This window comes from Sorex araneus, chromosome 11 (genome assembly GCF_027595985.1).
Source record: "Sorex araneus isolate mSorAra2 chromosome 11, mSorAra2.pri, whole genome shotgun sequence".
In the NCBI taxonomy this organism is placed as follows: Eukaryota; Metazoa; Chordata; class Mammalia; order Eulipotyphla; family Soricidae; genus Sorex; species Sorex araneus.
The window spans coordinates 33,920,824-33,938,834 of NC_073312.1; the positions used below are offsets into that span (position 1 = coordinate 33,920,824).

At 38.8% G+C, this 18,011-nt stretch overlaps 1 protein-coding gene across 3 annotated transcripts in view; it reads right to left on the reverse strand.

Annotated features, from left to right (window-relative positions):
* The window catches only part of EXOC6 (exocyst complex component 6), a 168,754-nt gene that overhangs the window by 51,845 nt on the left and 98,898 nt on the right, over positions 1 to 18,011 (reverse strand). For all 3 annotated transcript variants that reach the window (XM_004607362.2, XM_055119231.1, XM_055119232.1), the window contains one exon: positions 5,550 to 5,691. In XM_004607362.2, coding sequence (XP_004607419.1) covers positions 5,550 to 5,691 — 142 coding nt within the window. The remainder of the gene's footprint in view (positions 1 to 5,549; positions 5,692 to 18,011) is intronic.

Consider the following 18,011-nt stretch of genomic DNA (forward strand, 5'->3'; position numbering starts at 1 on the left):
AAGCCAGGAAGAAACCCCTGTGCATTGCCGAGTGTGACCCAAAAAGAAAAAAAAAAACAACAGAGATTAACAATCACAAAAAAGAAAAAGATACAGAGATAGAGAACACTAAAGTTTCAGTGATTAAAGAGTACACTCTAGAAATTAAGAGGTCATTAACAAACTTGGCTTTATTACTAAAGTACAGAATACGAAACAATATATTTGACAGAGTCCAGCTATATATTATACATTTCCCACATCTGAGTATCTCTATATTCAACTTTGGTTATCAGACAATCCAAACTAGTTTATACAAAGTATAACCTTTGATCTAAAATTGAGCACATATGAATAGTACAAAGAACTGTTTGCATATGGCCTTTAGAAGATTCAGAAGGATACTAGGACAGCTCTCATTTAACTGGTTTGTGTGGGTGTGTATTTGTAGTTATCAGACTCCTTACAACATGCCAGTGGCCAGCCGAGGTGTGGGGGTGGACAGGAGAACTACAACTGAGTTCACATTTCACTTGAGGAGCCATGTGCCTTGGAGAGGTATAGAATTTAGTTAGGGAAATGGTAAATTTTTGTCATTTATAAAAAGGAGACAACTCCGGAAGATTTTTTTTCCTTTTAGTGGTATATCTTTTCTAACTTGTATAAAGACCAAGTTCATTAAAAGAAATTTAGAGGAACTCATTTAAACTCAATATAAGAAACTGAAGACCACAGAGATGGTTCAAAGGGTGGAACACAGTTTGCATGTAGGAGGTCTGATCCCCAGGATCACATGATCCCCAACAAGCCTGTAAGAGATCCCCGAGCATCATGTAGTGAGTAGCCCCTGAGCACTGCTGGATGTGCTCCAAAACCCTAAATAAGTAGAGAACTGATGTACGGCTAAATGGCTTAAAATGTCTTGGTAGAAAGCCTTTTTCACTTTTTAGTTTATTTTTTTTTATTGAATCACTGTGAGATATACCTTTACAAAGCATTCATGATTAGGTTTCAGTCATACAGTGTACATTTCCTAGGACCAGTGTCCCCATTTACCAGTGTCCCATCAGCCCCCACCTCCACCCTCCAGCCTGCCTCTATGGCAGGTGCTTTTCTTCTTCTCTCTCTGTCTCTATCTCTGCGCCCCTCTTTCCCCCACACTCTGGAGCACTGTGGTTTGAAAGGTTATCAGGAATATCCCTTTGCCCACCTACTTTTAACACTGAGTTCTTGTCCAACATTATCATTTCCAGCTATTATTGTCATACTGGTCCCTTACCTACCCTCCACCCCACACACGCATGGTTGATTCCAACCATTTACCAGTTCTCCCAGCCCTTGTTTTCCTTGGCCGTAGATATTAGTCTTCTAATATGTGTGTATACACACACACACTATATATATATATACATACATATATATACACACACATACATATATCACAATGAATGCAGTCATTGTATATTTGTCCCTTTCCCTCTGACTCATTTCACTCAGCATGATATTCTCCATGTCCATCTATTTATAAGCCTAAAGTCTTGACTTCAGTCCCTGGTGCAGCCATATGTACTGATCTTAATCCTGGAGGCTCTGCCGTGTGAACCTAGCAGTTGTACTGTGATCCTCACATCACAAATCATTTAGGGCCACAATGCAGGCAAGTGTGTATAAGCACCACAACAAAGAGGGGTGAGCTCTGGTGAGCACTACAACTAAACGATGTGCAAGCACCACAGCCAGGGATTGTGGCCCCTAAGAAGCATGTGTGTGAACACTGCAGCAGCCCTGATGAGAACACGGCCACAATGTCCATGGGCAATGAGAGAGTTTCTCTTGAGTTTCTGTGCAAGCACAACTGAAGAGTAGGGCCCTCAGTGAACACCATGGTGGAGCATGTGAGCACTGCAACCTGATGCGCAGTCCCCAGCAAGCACCACATCTAGATATGTGTGCATCACAATGAGACAAGTGTATGATCCCAGTCATTGGTAATCACATCACTGACAGTAGCAAAGGAAGAGGGAAACAGTATATCAACAAACAGTGTGTGTATTTCATTCATATGTGAAACTGACAGAGGATTTATGGTACAGAAATGTATTTTCTGAAGAGCAGTTAATCCTTCAAATGGGATGTTCAAGCTGGACAACTATTTCTCAAAATTATTTTAGAGAGAATTTTAAAGTAGAATGTGTGTGTATATTATTCCAGTGGGTGGTAAAACAAAATTAATTTTTCAGCTTCCTGTATTCTATATCTGAACTACCTGCTTCTGCTTGACATATTTCCATTGACTCCTTTGGTACCGAGGTAACTTCTCTTCACTATCTTGCCAAATATTCTATTCTTCTTCCTTTCTAGCTAGCTGAAGTCTTCTTCCTTTTCTTGCTCCAGTAAGTAGTAAGCATATATATATAATACATTAATATAAAATATAAATTTCCTATTTGGAATATTTTTCTTCTATATTTAAGTAAACAAAACCATAAAAACAACATTCTTTTATATTCTTTAGAGAAAGCTGCTTTATTTTTAAGTGGTTTATGTATTAATCACTAAAGTCATGAGTTGAAGGGTAGATCATTCTTTTGTACCAGAATAAAAGTGAAATAAACATGAAAAATATGTCTATTTATATTTTTTCAGTAACTACCGAATGCACAATATTAAGTAATGATTAAGTAATACAGGATCCATACTGAGGAGTAAAGTCAACCTTAGACATAATCTTAAAGTAAGCTGAGTTAACCATACGTGACTTGTTTTTGAGTCCAAGTATCTCATTACATATATAGAATGCCAGGCAGATTAGGTCTGCATTGGGTTAGGACTATATTTATATATTTGGGACCTTCCCTGGTCTCTTCCACTAGTTCATTCAGAAAATACCAGCATTTTAACAGTAACTTTTTTGTTGTGGGGGGGCGGGGGGGTACTAGGGATTGAACTCAGGACCTCACACATATGAGTCATTCAGTGTACCACTGAATCACCTTCCTGAGCCCAAAATTAGTTTTCCATAATTCCACCAAAAGAAGTAACTCTCCTATGGCAGAAAGGAAAAAGATTCTGGGTTAAATGTGCTGTTCCAAAGTACACGTAGGTCACCCCATCGTGGAGAGGTAAGCAAACAGAGGGAAGATCAGAGGGAAGATCCAGATACCTACAGCTAACAGTAATTTCAGCTTTTAACTAAATATCAAAGAGGTTTTGGTACCTCAATTTTTCAAAAGTCTAGTTTAAAAAACACAACCAAATGCCAGTAAAGCGTTTAATTGCCTAATTATTTTGAATCTGTACTAAAGGTGTGAATACAAAATGATGCATGCAATATTTATGTAAGATGCTCTCACTTAAGTAATCCCATGCTGGATTAAATACATATTCTTATAACACAACTTTTATTTTTTTTTTGATAACACCACTTTTAAAGAGCATTAAGAAATGGGCATGAAAGGGACACAGAATAATGGTGGAAAGAAACAGTCTCTGGTGGATGGTGTGGTAGTGGAATGGTTTATGCATGAAACACTACAGTAACAGTATTGTAAATCACAGAGCCTAAAATAAAATTTGTCTAAAAAAGAAAAGAAGCTTCAAAGTATCTGCAGAATGAAAAAGCAATTAACTTGAGCTACAACGTATTTTTTGCTTTGTTTTGGTTTATTCTGGTTTTTGCAGTGCTGGGGAACAAAGGCAGTCTCTGCCAATGAGTTAAATCTCAGGCACTTAAAACTTATCAAAAGGTGTCCTCCCTACCCCGCCCCCTGCCTGCCCCTAAATGTATATTTATATTGCTACTTCACTGGAAGGGGCGGTGTGGCAGTGAAAATTTTAAAGAGGTATGAAATGGTATCACTAAAACATAATATAGTCTTAAAAACAAATGTTACAATCAATTTTAAAAAGAAAGTTAATATTTTTAAAAATACAAATATCATCTACCAAAGTTATATTCTGAGAAAGAAATAAATGTTTTATTTTAGAAAGCCAGTAATAATTTCTACGAAAAGAAAATAAATTCTTCTCTAAAATATAATCATTTTGTTTTTGTAGATAAGCAAGCACTTCTCTCTTTTTTGAAGAAAGAAAACAGCTTTTTTTTTAACTTTTAATTTATCTTTTTTTGTGTGCCAAGAAGCTGATCTTGGTCAAAGAGCCTACATAATTATTCCTTTTAATGTTGTATGCACAATGGAAAGACAAGTATTTGATATTTCGGGGAAAAAAAAGTCACCCTCCTTCAGTAGCAAGCTGAATATCTTTCACAGAGACTGTGTTACTGTAAAATTTTCTTCAGACATATATTTTCTAATCCCTATGCCCCACTGGTTTTCAATTTATCAACAGAGAAGTCTGATTAAAATGTCAACTAAGGATTTTCAGCATTTAATCAGTGTTCCATTCATTTGAAAACACTGCTTGGAAACTGCTCTGTATATTCATGTCCTATAATTAAAGAGCTATAATTTTGGAATAAAATTTATACCCAGAAACACATATAATAAGGCTAATAACCAAATAATACATCCAATTTTAAAACTGGTTAATGTCAACACTAGATTATGGAATTTGTTTAACCTCATTCTCTTTTTTAAAAATCACGTGGGAATCAATGACAAAAGTAAAAAAGTTTTCTCAAGAACATGAGAACAAGTATTCAGTAGGAAACATGCTATTTAAGGAGTCTGGGGGATAGGACAGGGAGGGGACATCTATTGTGGAGGGGAGAGTTCAACCTGGAGGAGGATGTGGTGGTAAAAGGTGCTAAAGTTGTGTATGAAACCCTATCAGCAACAGTACCACAAACCAGAGTACAAAAACATACACACACACATTATACTTGTGTGTGTATATACTTATGTGTGTGTGTGTGTGTGTGTGTGTGTGTGTGTGTGTGCGCGCGCGCGCGCACGCACGCACGCAAGCCTCCAGTAGAAGCAGACCGGTAGGTAGGTGGGAAGCAATGGGTTTGAGGAGGGGATTGATTAAGTGGGCACTGGTAAAGGGAGAGTGTGTTGTAATACTGCATGCTTGAAACCCAATCATGAATAACTTTGTAATTTCACAGTGACTAAGAAAAAAATAAATAGAAATCTGACCAGAGCAATAGTATAGCAGGTAGGGCACTTGAAATATAAATAAAATAAAACTGAATAATTTCATTCTTTTAAAAAGTAAAGGTTACTAAAATTTGGGTGTGGGGCGGGGAAAGAGAATCAAAGCTTTAGAATAAAACAGAAACTTCATTTGGATTGCAAGGTCCAAAGAGGATCCTCCCTAGTAATGCATACTTAGGATGGTTCCATTCATTATGGCCAACATCAGAAAAGTACTGGCAGTTTTAACACTGTCAGTCTACAGGGCCATTACTGCACACTTCTCTATAAGCCCCCGTGGAAGCTGGGCTATCTGTCCCTTTTTGAAAGAAAAATGCTTCCAAGACTGCTGAAAGTGTAACTGAATCAAGTCTCTTTCCTCCTTTTGAATCAGCTTACCACATACCACCCACTATATAATTTAAATGTAGATTCACTGACATGCAGAGACTGAATAAATAAGGTACTTACATTCACACTGTATGACGTCTAAGTTAAACTGCTGGACGGCTCCCATGCTTATCTGCTTCAACTCACTGTCCAGGAGCATCTGCATTAAAGATGTTGACAGATGCTGGCAGGCTGACATGCACGCAGTTTGGGCAACTTTCCCCTGTTTAAAAGAAATATGCAAACCAAGAGAATAAGTAAATGCACAAAAACACCATGAAGTATCAGAAAAAAATTAATTAATTCTGCTGCTTTTTCAGGTACAATAGTAGTATTTTGACATTTTTCTTTCTACACTGAGTTGCTATGCATCTTAGCAAAAGAATTAAAATGAATATTCTTGTCTACTTATTCTTTACAGGACACAGTGCCACTCCAAATGCATGAGAAATGTTTAAAACACAAACAAGAAAACCATTAATTATTATTTTGAATCTCTAGAATTATCCAGTATTTTAATATCTCATTTTTAATTATTATTATTTTGCAGTGCTGGGATCAAATCTAGAGTCTCACAGAAGTAAGGCATGAATTCTGCCACTAAGCCACATCCCCAGCCCCAGGTATTCTAAAATGCACATTAAATTATAACAGTTATGATATAAAATAGCTTGTATGGATTGGGGAAGATAGCTCAATGGACTGGATTATATACTAGACACGTGGATACCTCAAGTTCAATTCCTGTCACCACCTGGTCTCTGAGCATTGCCAGGAGTGACTCATTGAGCACCAAGTTGTGAATAGCCTCTGAACACTACCAGGTGTGGCCAAAAACAATAACAACAACAAAACTTTATCATCTTGGTAGGATTTTTTATTCATATAATGTTCTTCAAGGTAACCTTTATTTAAACAAGTATAATAAAAGATATATAATATAATAAAAGGCAGAGAAGTCTCTTGGCCTGCGCGCCTGGCTGTCTTTCCTGGGGCCCCTTGAAGGGGGTGGGCTCCAGCTTCCTTCTCCACCCCGAGCAGAGCTCCCGAGGCCAAAGACCTCCCGAGCCTAGCCATAGCCATGCTCAAGGCCCTTCTCCACACATTCGGATGAGCCTCACGCATGAAGGTACCGGCAGAGGAACCCAGGTGTGTGGGACCCGGGGCTGAGATCTCCAAGCCTGCTTGGATCGGGACTGGGCCTCTTCCGCCCAGACTTCCCATTTTCCAGTAGCTAGGCGGTCACACCCAGGGACTGCCCCCGGCACCTGTAATCCCACCAATGGCCAACATCCAGAGACTATAAAACCAGGCTCCCAGAAGCAACACCTTATAGCCTACTTCTCCCTCTGGGAGAACCTGGCAAGCTACCGAGAGTTTCCTGCCCACTTGGGAGAGCCTCGAAAACTCCCCATGGTGCATTCATATGCCAAAACCAGTAGCAATGCTGGGTCTCATTCCCCTCACCCTGAAAGAGCCTCCAATGCGGCATCATTGGGAAGGACAAGTACAGAGAGGCTTCTAAAATCTCAGGGCTAGGATGAATGGAGACATTACTGAGACCGCTCGAGAAATTCGACAATCAACGGGATGATGATGATGATGATGATGATGATGATGATGATGATAAAAGAAACTAGTAAGTAATGTAATTTAAGTCACTATTATCATCATCATCATCATTAATGGTTCTAGGGTCACACCTGGCGGTTTTTAGAACTTACTTCTGCCTCCGTGCTCAGGGATCACTGCTGGTAGGGCTAAGGAAACCATAAGGAGTGCTGGGGATCAAACCCATGTTAGTCATGTGCAAGGCAAGTGCTTTACCCACTATAGTATCTCTCTGTTCTATATGTCACTATTACCCAAATTGTATCAAAAATCCAAAATAAATTTAGAGTAATAGGTTCTTATTTATAATCCAATTATTAGCTTGTAGCATTGCTTCAATTGGTGGTGATATAAGCCTTGCACATCACCATGATTTCAAAATCATCTTACAGATCTGCATTTGACTTTAGATGTTAAATTTTAATATAATTTGATAAAAAAAACATAGTTTAAAAGTATATACTTAAGTAATCAATACATATATGTTGGTTTTTTGGTTTTTGTGGTTTTTTTTTTTGCTCTTTGGGTCACACTCAGGGATGCTCAGGGGTTACTCATGGCTCTGCACTCAGGAATTACTCCTGGTGGTGTTTGGGGGAGCATATGGGATGCTGAGAATCAAACCTGGGTGGCCACGTGCAAGGCAAACGCCCTACCCGCTGTGCTATCTCTCCAACCCCAATATATTAATATATGTTGGGTGTTATTTTTTTTTTTTTGCTTTTTGGGTCACACCTGGCAATGCACAGGGGTTATTCCTGGCTCTGCACTCAGGAATCACTCCTGGCGGTGCTCAAGGGACCATATGGGATGCTGGGAATCGAACCCGGGTCGACTGTATGCAAGGCAAACGCCCTACCCGCTGTGCTATTGCTCCAGCCCCCAATATGTTTTTTAACTGTATTTATCATTAGTATCATTTCATATAGTAGAAAAAGTATTTTCTACTATAGTAAGATACTAAACCTCGATATGATTACCATGGATTGACTTAAGGCTATTTTTTAAATTTTATTTTTGGTGGTCATGGGGGGTAGGGGCCATATCTGGCAATGCTCAGGGATTACTCCTGGTACTGATCTATGGATGTAGTCCTGGTGGTACTCAGGGGACCGTATGGGATGTCAAGGATCTAACTCAAACAGGCTGTATGCAAGGCAAATGACCTATTCACTGTACTATCACTCCAGCCCATAAAGGCTATCTTTCCTTAAAAATTATATCTGAAATGCTTACCTTCAAGATTACATAATAGAATCACAATATCACCAATAGTATAAATTGTTTCATAACAATTGTTTCATAACAACAGCTTAGTACAGAATATAATGAAGACTCCTTTAATATAGTCTTCCAATATAATATTATTCCTATTATATCTTAAACTCACTATAATGTGATTGGTGATGGAATGACTCCCATTATAGGATTCAATGACTGAGGAATAAGGTCAGAAATAGTGGCTTTTGAAGGATGCTATGTTTTATCTAATTTTCGTTAAAAAATTACTTAATAGTATTTAATAACTATTTTTATTCCTACCTGTAACAAAGGTCAACAAAGCCTCAAGGTCGTGAAAAATAGCATACAAATGTAAATGCTATGATAGATTTGGTACAAAAATATTTGTATACAGTTGACCTGCTAGGGAAGGAAGAAAGCGCCTAAGTATATTTTCAAGATGTTTCTTGAATAAAATTTGTTCACTAAATTGCACGTTTAAAGTCAGACTAGAAACAGTAACTTTTATGAATGCAGCGTTAGAATTTAGACACTATGCACAGCAAAAAAACTATGTATCTGAAATGTAATGTCAATTTCTCAATCAAAAACTTTAGACACAAAAGCGGATGCAAACAATATATTTGACAGATACTGATGAACTGCCAAAAAGGAATTTAACAAACAATGCAAAACCCAGCATGCTTCAAGATTCATCCTCAAGGGGGAATTAGTCTGGAAGACATGCAGTTCCATTCCCCAACCAGAAAACCAGAATAATGTCAATATGAATGGGAAGGGAAGAAGCAGGAAAGGAGATATCAATGGCATGTAATTTAATTATAATAGGCTTCAGAATGCTTAATAGAAATGTCATTTTGACTTAAATGAAGAGCTAGTGCATTTTAGTTTCATGTACTCCATCAGCTCCATCTCTTACTTATGTTACCACACATTAAAGCTTTTTGTTTAAATAGCATAAAAACATAATATTTACTTTTTATTGATTATTCATATTAAATAAGGTTTATTCTCAAAACAGCAGTTCAAAATATCTGTAAAATACTTTATAAATCTTCAAAGGAAACACATTCTTTATATAGCCCCCAAAAAAAAGTATAACAAAAGCTCTTTAAATCTTAAAAAATACTTTCTATAAGATTATTTTTTAATGTCTACTTCCTAAATATAAAATGTGCATAAATATCCTTAATTTGATCTACTGCTTATTTTCAGATGGGATTTTTCATGTTCTAAAACTTTGAATATGCAAGACTTTGGCAATTAATTTATCATGCCTACAGCCACGAATACACTTTGTTATAAAAACAAAACACCCCTTTGTAAAACTATTACTGTTAATATTCTTAACAATATATCATTTTCCAGAACAAAAATGGTCTAATAAACATTTCTATAATTATCAGTAAGCCATTTTTATTAAAGATGCTCTGGTTTTTACTATTGTAACAAACAAAGCCAAAACAATAAGATAAAATGGCTTTAAAAAAGTACATTTTATAAATTTCCAACACCTAGAAATTTCTGCTGGTACCATCTTAAAAAATTAGTTGAATCTATTAGAAACATGGTTATTCTCCTTAACACACAAAATTCAGTAAGTAAAAACACCTGCCAAAAATTTTAAGGTAACTACTTTTTGAAAAAAAGACATGTTGTAACATTTTGTTGAAAAACAACTTGCAGAAAGAAAAAAAACCCTTACACAAACTTCTTATATTTCAAAGGAACTTGTAAAAGAGAATCTGCTGACATATTAGATCCTTTTTGCATTACCCAAAAGCTTTTCTTTTAAGAACAATTGTGGTAAAGAGACATTTGGCTCCTAGGAAATTCCCAAAGGGTCAACCATATGCATCCTTCCATGGCACCTTCACAGCACTGCTCTCTGGATCCATGTCTCAAAAGCAGCTTTCATCGTTTACTTGTGTGTCAGTCAATATGATTTATGGACTGCATTCAACAAAGTCAAAGCATATAGAATGAGAAATATGACTACAATCTGCTAATTTGTTTTGTATTGAGCCACTTAAGAGTCAAAGACCTGATGTCAGACTGAGACCAGCAACACAATTAACCAGTCGGTGACAGATTCATCCATCCTCCCTGCCAGGTTGTGCCAATCAAAGACAGCATGAGGCGACATTTGGTGAAATCAGTAAGAAAACTCATTCTCTGAGTAACCTATGGGAGCCCTTGATTGACACTTTTTGAATTTAGTTTGTGGAACACAGCCACTCTTTACCCAAAAGTCCCTCAATGCAAGCTGTGAAATAAGGCTTTTAATGCCAATCACAGGAACAATAAACCACAAACCACCAACCCTCAGTTTAAAAGGAATCAAGAAAACACATCTGTTTGTATGTCAAGCCAAATTTTCAAAATAATTTACTATTATAGATTAGGCTAAAGATAGCCTGCTTCCTTTGAAATATCATAGAATGACATGGTAACGAAAATACAACACATTTTATTAGATTATGACCCCAAACTGTTTTGGTTTCAAAGAAATGTTTTGATAGATCTGCTTTAATATAATAGTAGGAGAAATGTAGAAGACTTAAAAACTAATTTGACACATTTAAATTTTCATTTGAAGTTTTCATTTCTGTCTCACCATTCTCTTATTTCAAAGATCTAATAAAAAAGGAAGGTTTGATTTCAAACGTAATTATTTGAAAGCATTTTTCAATGCTGCTTTCATTTTCTCAAATACATTTAAAATAAAAATATGCTCTTGAAATCACAACCATTCTTTCTGTACTGGCCTACTTTTTCTTAATGCTCCCAGGAGAGTACGTTTTCCTTATTTATATCCCCACAAAAGGTTGACTTTGCTCAATAAACTACTTTTTATTTAAGTAAAAAGAAACATAGATTCAGAAATAATGTGCATTGTATTTACTATTCTTTAAATTGGCAACAGGTTTTGTTTTAAATGGTTATACAAGTCTTGTCACAAAAAATGTTAAATACGAAAAATTTTAATACTACATCTAACATTGGTAAGTTAGTATCAATTCTAATTATATATGGATTTTCAAAAATATTGATTTTTTGGAGTTATTTAAATTAAAGAGGTAAAATGTTGCTTAATTATACAAACTCAGCAATTCTTAGTTGGCTGCAAAAATTTCAATTATGAGACAATGAAACAGTCTTTTCAAAGAGAAGGCAAAGAGGAAGGGAAGTATTTTGTGAATTGGCTAGTTACCTAAAGAGCTAAGACTTACTGCCTTTTAAGTTACAAAGCCTGAAAGAGTGAGTTCTTTAACTCAAATGTGAAATAAATACTAAAAATAGAAATAAATTTTTAACTGAAAAAAATATTTTAAATTTTTTTATTTTATAAAGTAGTTCATAATATTTGTGAAAAAAAATTTTAAGAATATGTTAACCTAGATATCTAGGAAGCAATTAAAAGGTAAAGTCCTTTTTATCTGGGATCAAAGAACTTTAATTCAGGGAGTACAAATTCAGATAGAAACTCAAATTGGATCCTGAAGAGAAATAAAGCTAGTGTTTTCTAATTGGCGGGAGGTTGGGGGGAGAATGAGGTAATGGTCAAGAGAAGGATCACAAAGTAAAAAGTTTACTTTTATCAGTCTTTTCAAAATAGGATATTCTAAGACAGGGTCTTATTTGCTTCTTGGAATGTTTGTAATTTGGTGCAGTCCAAGGGTAGCCCTCAGTTTGTTTATTTATCTATTTATTTAATGTTTTGGGTAACACACAGCTGTGCTCAAGGGGCTATTCCTGGCTTAATGCTCCAGGGTCACTTCTGGTGGAGCTCAAGGGACCACATTTGGTGCTGGGTATCAAAGTGGGATTGGCCACATGCAAGGCAGTGCCTTACCTCCAAAATATAACTCTAGACTCTGAGTTAGTTTAAAAAGTAAATTTTTCCGCAGTGGTTTACTATCACTCCGTTTTAAAATGACTTCAGTCATGTAATATGCTAGTTGAAAAGGATGCATTTTAATTTTAAAAAGCTATTATTTTTTTTTTCTGTTTTATGTAAGAACAACTAAAACATTAGTATATAAAACTGTAGCTTGGTCAAATGTAAATAATATTCAGACCAAGGTGATTTTACAAATGCATGAAGATTTCTCTATACAGTAAGAAAAGTTTTGATCTGATTTCTGACTTGATACTCTGTATAATACTGATACATCTCTTCTTCCTAACAATACAAAATGAATGGATTATTAAGGTTTTAAATACCAAGGTGAGGGAGCTGGAGCAAAGTACAGCGGTAGGGTGCTTGCCTTGCATGAGGCCCACCTGGATTCTATCTCAGGCACCAGATATGGTCCCCAGAACCACCCCAGGAATGATCCCTGAGAATAGAGCTAGAGCCAGGAGTATGGTGAGCATGCTGGATGTGCCCCCCTCCGCAAACACAAAAATATAAATATCAAGATGAATCCCTTGAGTGTGTTTGTGGGGAGTTTTCAAAGGGTGGGGGCTACACCCGGTAGTGCACAGGGGTTACTCTTGGCTCTACACTCAGGAATTACTCTTGGTGGTGTTTGGGGGACTACATAGGATGCCAGGGATCAAACCCTGGTCTGCTGTGTGCAAGGCAAGTGCCCTACCTGCTGTACTATTGCTTAAGCCCCGAGTTTTATTAATAACTTCAACACTATCTTAAAGATAGGTTTTTCATTTTAAGTAAAAAAATAGGTTTATCAAGATAAACTCAGTCTAATTCGCCATTATTTCCTCAAATACCTCTTTACACTTCTCTGTACCTCTCATACTGTCTCTGTCTGCATCTGAATAGCTCTAGCCAGCAGAAAGAGTGGTTATTCCCTGGTGGCCGCCATCCTCTGCATCAGCTATGAGTTTCTACTCTCCCCTTTTTAGACTTTTCTCTTTCTTTCTAACAGTTCCTGGTCAAATACTATATAAATGTAGCCAAGTATAAGCCCTGCATTCCAAAGCTGTATATTTAAGTTACAACCAAGAATGACCCTGCAAGTCCAGTACAAGCAGGGCTTCATCTGCTCTTGCACATATTTGAGGCTTTATGAAATGGGTTTGGGGGAAAAATATCACTCACAGACTGAATATAAAACCTTCCCACTTCAATTTGGTTTTGCAAATTTTTTTTAAGTCACTCTCATTAAGGACTGCAGTTTTAAATCCTACTTTGTGGCAGTTTCTGAAAGAAATATCAAAACTAAAGAAGTATTTTCAAATTTGGGAAGTCTAAAAGTTTTGAGGGAATATTGGTTCGGAGAGTAAGTACAAAGGATAGGGCACTCCCTGCCTTGCATGTGGCTAGCCACAATTCAATTCTCAGCAGCATAGCATTTGGTGTCCAGAGTACTACCAGGAGTGACTTCTGAGCACAGAGCCCACAGACTTGCACATGGCCGACTGGGGTTAGATCCCCGGCATCCCATGAAGTCCCCTGTGCACTGCCAGGACTGAGTCCTGAGTGCAGAGTCGGCCCTGAACACCACCAGGAATGATCTCTGAGCAAAGAGCCAAGCCATAGCCCAGAGTATCACCAGGTATGGCCCAAACCAAAAAGACAAATAAAATAAAAATATGGAAATATACCAAATGAAGGGAGAATATATATTAGACCAAAAAAGTACCCAGAGAAAATTAAGAAAGGAGGACAATCTTTCTTCTTTTTTTTCCCCCTAGAGACAACACTGAGAAGTTCTACATGGAGCTGGAGAAGTTCTATAAAGAAGACCACACCTTCTACAAGATCATTGTTGGTAATTTTAAAGCCAAGATAGGACCGAGAAGGTCGCCCGAAGAACTCCACATTGGGTCCCATGTTCTAGAATGGAACGAACAGGGTGAGAGACTGTCTGAGTTCATCGTGTTGATCAAGACCATCCATGGTAGCTCACAGTTCCAGAAGGTCAAATTTAAATGTTGGACATGGGAGTCTCCCGGAGGATAGTTCCACAACGAAATTGACCACATCATATTCAATCAAAGGTTTTGTCTGACTGATGTCGCTGTTGTCCCAAAATTCCAAACGGGATTGGACCACCGTCTCCTTCGTGCAAAATTCTATTTCACAGTGTGGGGAGAAAGGACGGCAAAGTTCAAGTTTAAGAAGAGAACTCCCATGGGGCTGGAGCGATAGCACAGTGGGTAGGGTATTTGCCTTGCATGCGGCCGACGTGGGTTCGATTCCCAGCATCCCATATGGTCCCCTGAGCACCGCCAGGAGTAATTCCTGAGTGCAGAGCCAGGAGTAGCCCCTGTGCATCGCCAGGTGTGACCAAAAAAAAAAAAAGAAGAGAACTCCCAGAATGACCACCAACTGGGAGCTCTTTGGCACTATTGCAGCAATGTGGGAAGATGCTGTCATTGACAACATCGATGAGGAATAAGATAATACGATCGACTGGTTCAGTACCTCCATGATTGCGCGAAAAATGCCAAGAGTGAGAAAATCACAAACAGATGCCTGTCTTCAGAAACTCTCAAGCTCATTCGCCAACGTGGTTTGGCACAAGCCTCAGGCAACCACAAGATAGTGTCCGAGCTCTCAAAACTGTGCAGAGAAGCAATAAAGGAAGACCTCAAAGAGAGAAGAACAGCAGTGCTGGCCGATATGGCAGATGCCAGGAAAACTATTTGCAATGCTCGCCTGTCCTTCGCCAACTACAAGACCAAGATGACCACCCTCCAATGTCCTGATGTATCTATCACATCTTCCAGAAAGGCAATGGAGAGGATTATTCACGACTTCTACTCAGATCTCTTCGACAGCCACGTCCACCTGCCTACATACTAAATTCCGCAGGATGGACGTGCGATGGACATCCTCCATTCCGAAATCTGACACGCCATTTCGTCGGTAAAGACACATACAGCACCCGGTCCAGACAAGGTCAGACCCGAACACCTGAAAAATCTGCTGCCAGTACTCGTCAATACAATGGCTCGGCTCTTCACATGCTATCTGTCCGAATGCAAGGTTCTGTCACAATGGAAAACCAGCAGGGCAGTTCTGTTGTACAAGAAGGGAGACATCCACGACATCGGCAACTACCACCCAATCTGCCTGCTGTCGTCTACAAGTTGTTCACTCGAGTCATCCTGAATAGAATAGGCAGAACACTAAACGAATGACAACCATGCGAGCAAGCCAGGTTCCGAAAAGGATTCAGCACTATGGACCATATCCACACAGTGACCAAACTCATTGAAGTTTCGTGAGAGTTCAAGATACTGCTCTGTGTAACGTTCATGGATTTAAAGAAGGCCTTCAATTCTGTTGAGATTGGTCATCGAAGCCTTGGTCAAACAGGGCATTCAAACTCAATACATCAATATCCTCCTCGAGCTGTATTACAGATTCACCACCAGGATCTCACCACTCTACAAGGAAGTGATCATTGACGTAGAGAGAGGGGTTCGGCAGGGCGATACCATTTCACCAAAACTCTTCAGTGCCATCCTCGAGAACATCATTCAACTGCTGGAATGGGAAGGAATGGGAGTGAAGATAGATGGTTGGCAACTACACCACCTCCACTTCACTGATATCGTTCTCATGACACCAAACATCAGCCAAGCACAAATGCTGGCCGACTTCGACTGAGAGTGTGGAAAGGTTGGACTGCAGCTGAATCTCAGCAAAATGATGTTTATGAAAAACGAACTAGTCCCTGATGTTCCATTTGCTCTCAATGAAACGAACATCTCTGAATGTAGCAGCTATGTATCTAGGTCGAGAACTCAACATGAAGAACGACTTGGCGCCAGAACTGCGCAGGAGGAAGAGAGCAGCATGGACCGCCTTCAAGAGTGTTGAAGAAGTGGTTAAGAGGACGAAGAACCTCCAGCTCTGGGCACATCTTTTCAACTCTACTGTTCTTCCTGCACTAACATACACCTCAGAGACCTGGTCCCTACAAAAACAGGATGAGAACACTATTCGGATATCCCAAAGAGGAATCGAAAAAGCTATGCTAGGAGTATCACATTTCACTCAAGTGAGAGAAGGAATCTGGAGTTCCAACCTCCATCGACCGTCAAGAATCAGGGACATTGTCTCGTTTGCCAAGGCATCAAAAATCAGATGGGCCGGACACGTAATGTGATTCAGAGATGACCTCTGGACTAGAGCTGTTACTGATTGGATTCCACGGGACGTCAAATGACCGAGTGGCCACCCACCTACGAGATGATTAAACTTCTTCGTCAAAACCCTGAATGAATGATTTAAGGCTCTTCCTGTTCCTGGAGCGAGCAGATATCACTGGGCCACACTAGCACGGGACAGAGACAAATGGAGACCTTACTGGTGCCCGCTTGAGCAAATCGAGGATCAACAGGATGACAAGTGATACAGTGATACAAGAGACAACACTGAATATAACATTCAATAATACTTTTGAGAGTGAAGAATAAATTGGTATGAACATTAGGCTTTTGGCAACTGTTCTCCTTTTGCTTCCAAAGAATTGAGAGAGGCCTCTAGACTCAATTCAACTATATACTTTTGATTTTCTTAACAGAAAGAAATATTTAAAACAACATAACTTTCCATAATGCCTAAGTGAAAGAAAGTGATTAAAATGTTATTTATTTTCGGAACTCCTCCCTAAGGTATAATATTTGTATAAAATTTGTCTGAACACGCTCCTTTGGTGGGACTTAGAAAAATTCAATCTCTTTAATTTTTGCAATACAGGACCATACAGAAGATTTTATAAGTACATCTCAGCATCATGGCCTGGTGTGCTTTCTGTTCTCTTTACCTGACCTGAAGATATCCTATGAGTGCACCAAGGCTCCACTCCTTCCACCAGCAATACCTGCACAACTTTCCCTTCCCATTCACACCAAAAAGAAAAATAAAATATCTTTACCATCACCAGGTCCTGACTAGCATAGGGAACTTCTGATTCCAGTATCTTTGCCTACAGCCTTTTGCTTTCCCAGCAGGAGGTCAGATCTCCTTTTGCTGTCTTTCTCTGCTCTGAATGAAATGTAATTCCAACTCAAAATAGTTCCCTCTCTCTGTCATTTTTTTTCTTGCTCTTTGGGTCACACCCAGCAATGCACAGGGGTTACTCCTGGATCATGCACTCAGGAATTGCTCCTGGTGGTGCTCGGGGGACCATATGGGATGCTGGAAATGGAACCCAGGTCAGCCATGTGCAAGGCAAACGCCCTATCTGCTGTGCTATCACTCCAGCCCCTCTCTCTCTGTCTTAACTGAATTTTTTATTGCTATCTGGTAGTAAAATTAAGAGAATTTTTTTCACTTGTTCTAAGTACTGAATTTTTTTTATTGTTGTTCTTTTGTTCTTGGCACACACCCCACAATGCTCAAGGCTCACTCCTGGCTCTGCGCTCAGAGATGCCGGAGGGACCACACTGGATGCTGGCGATCAAATGTGGGTCAGCAGTGTACAAGGCAAGAGCTGTACCTGCTTTACTTTCTCTCTGGCCCCTTAAGTACTGGATCTTCCAGTTCACAACAATACATTGTTCATAAAGCCTTCACCAATAATATAGCCCATTTCATCTAAAGCTGTCAAAAATAAAGTTACAGGGCCAGGGAGATAGTGCAATGGCCGGGGTGGCAACCTTCCATGCACAGGGATTTGAGTCTGATACCCAGCACTGCATGCCTCACACCCAGCATCACCAGGTGTAGTCCTCACATGCCCCACCCCCCACAGGACCACCAGT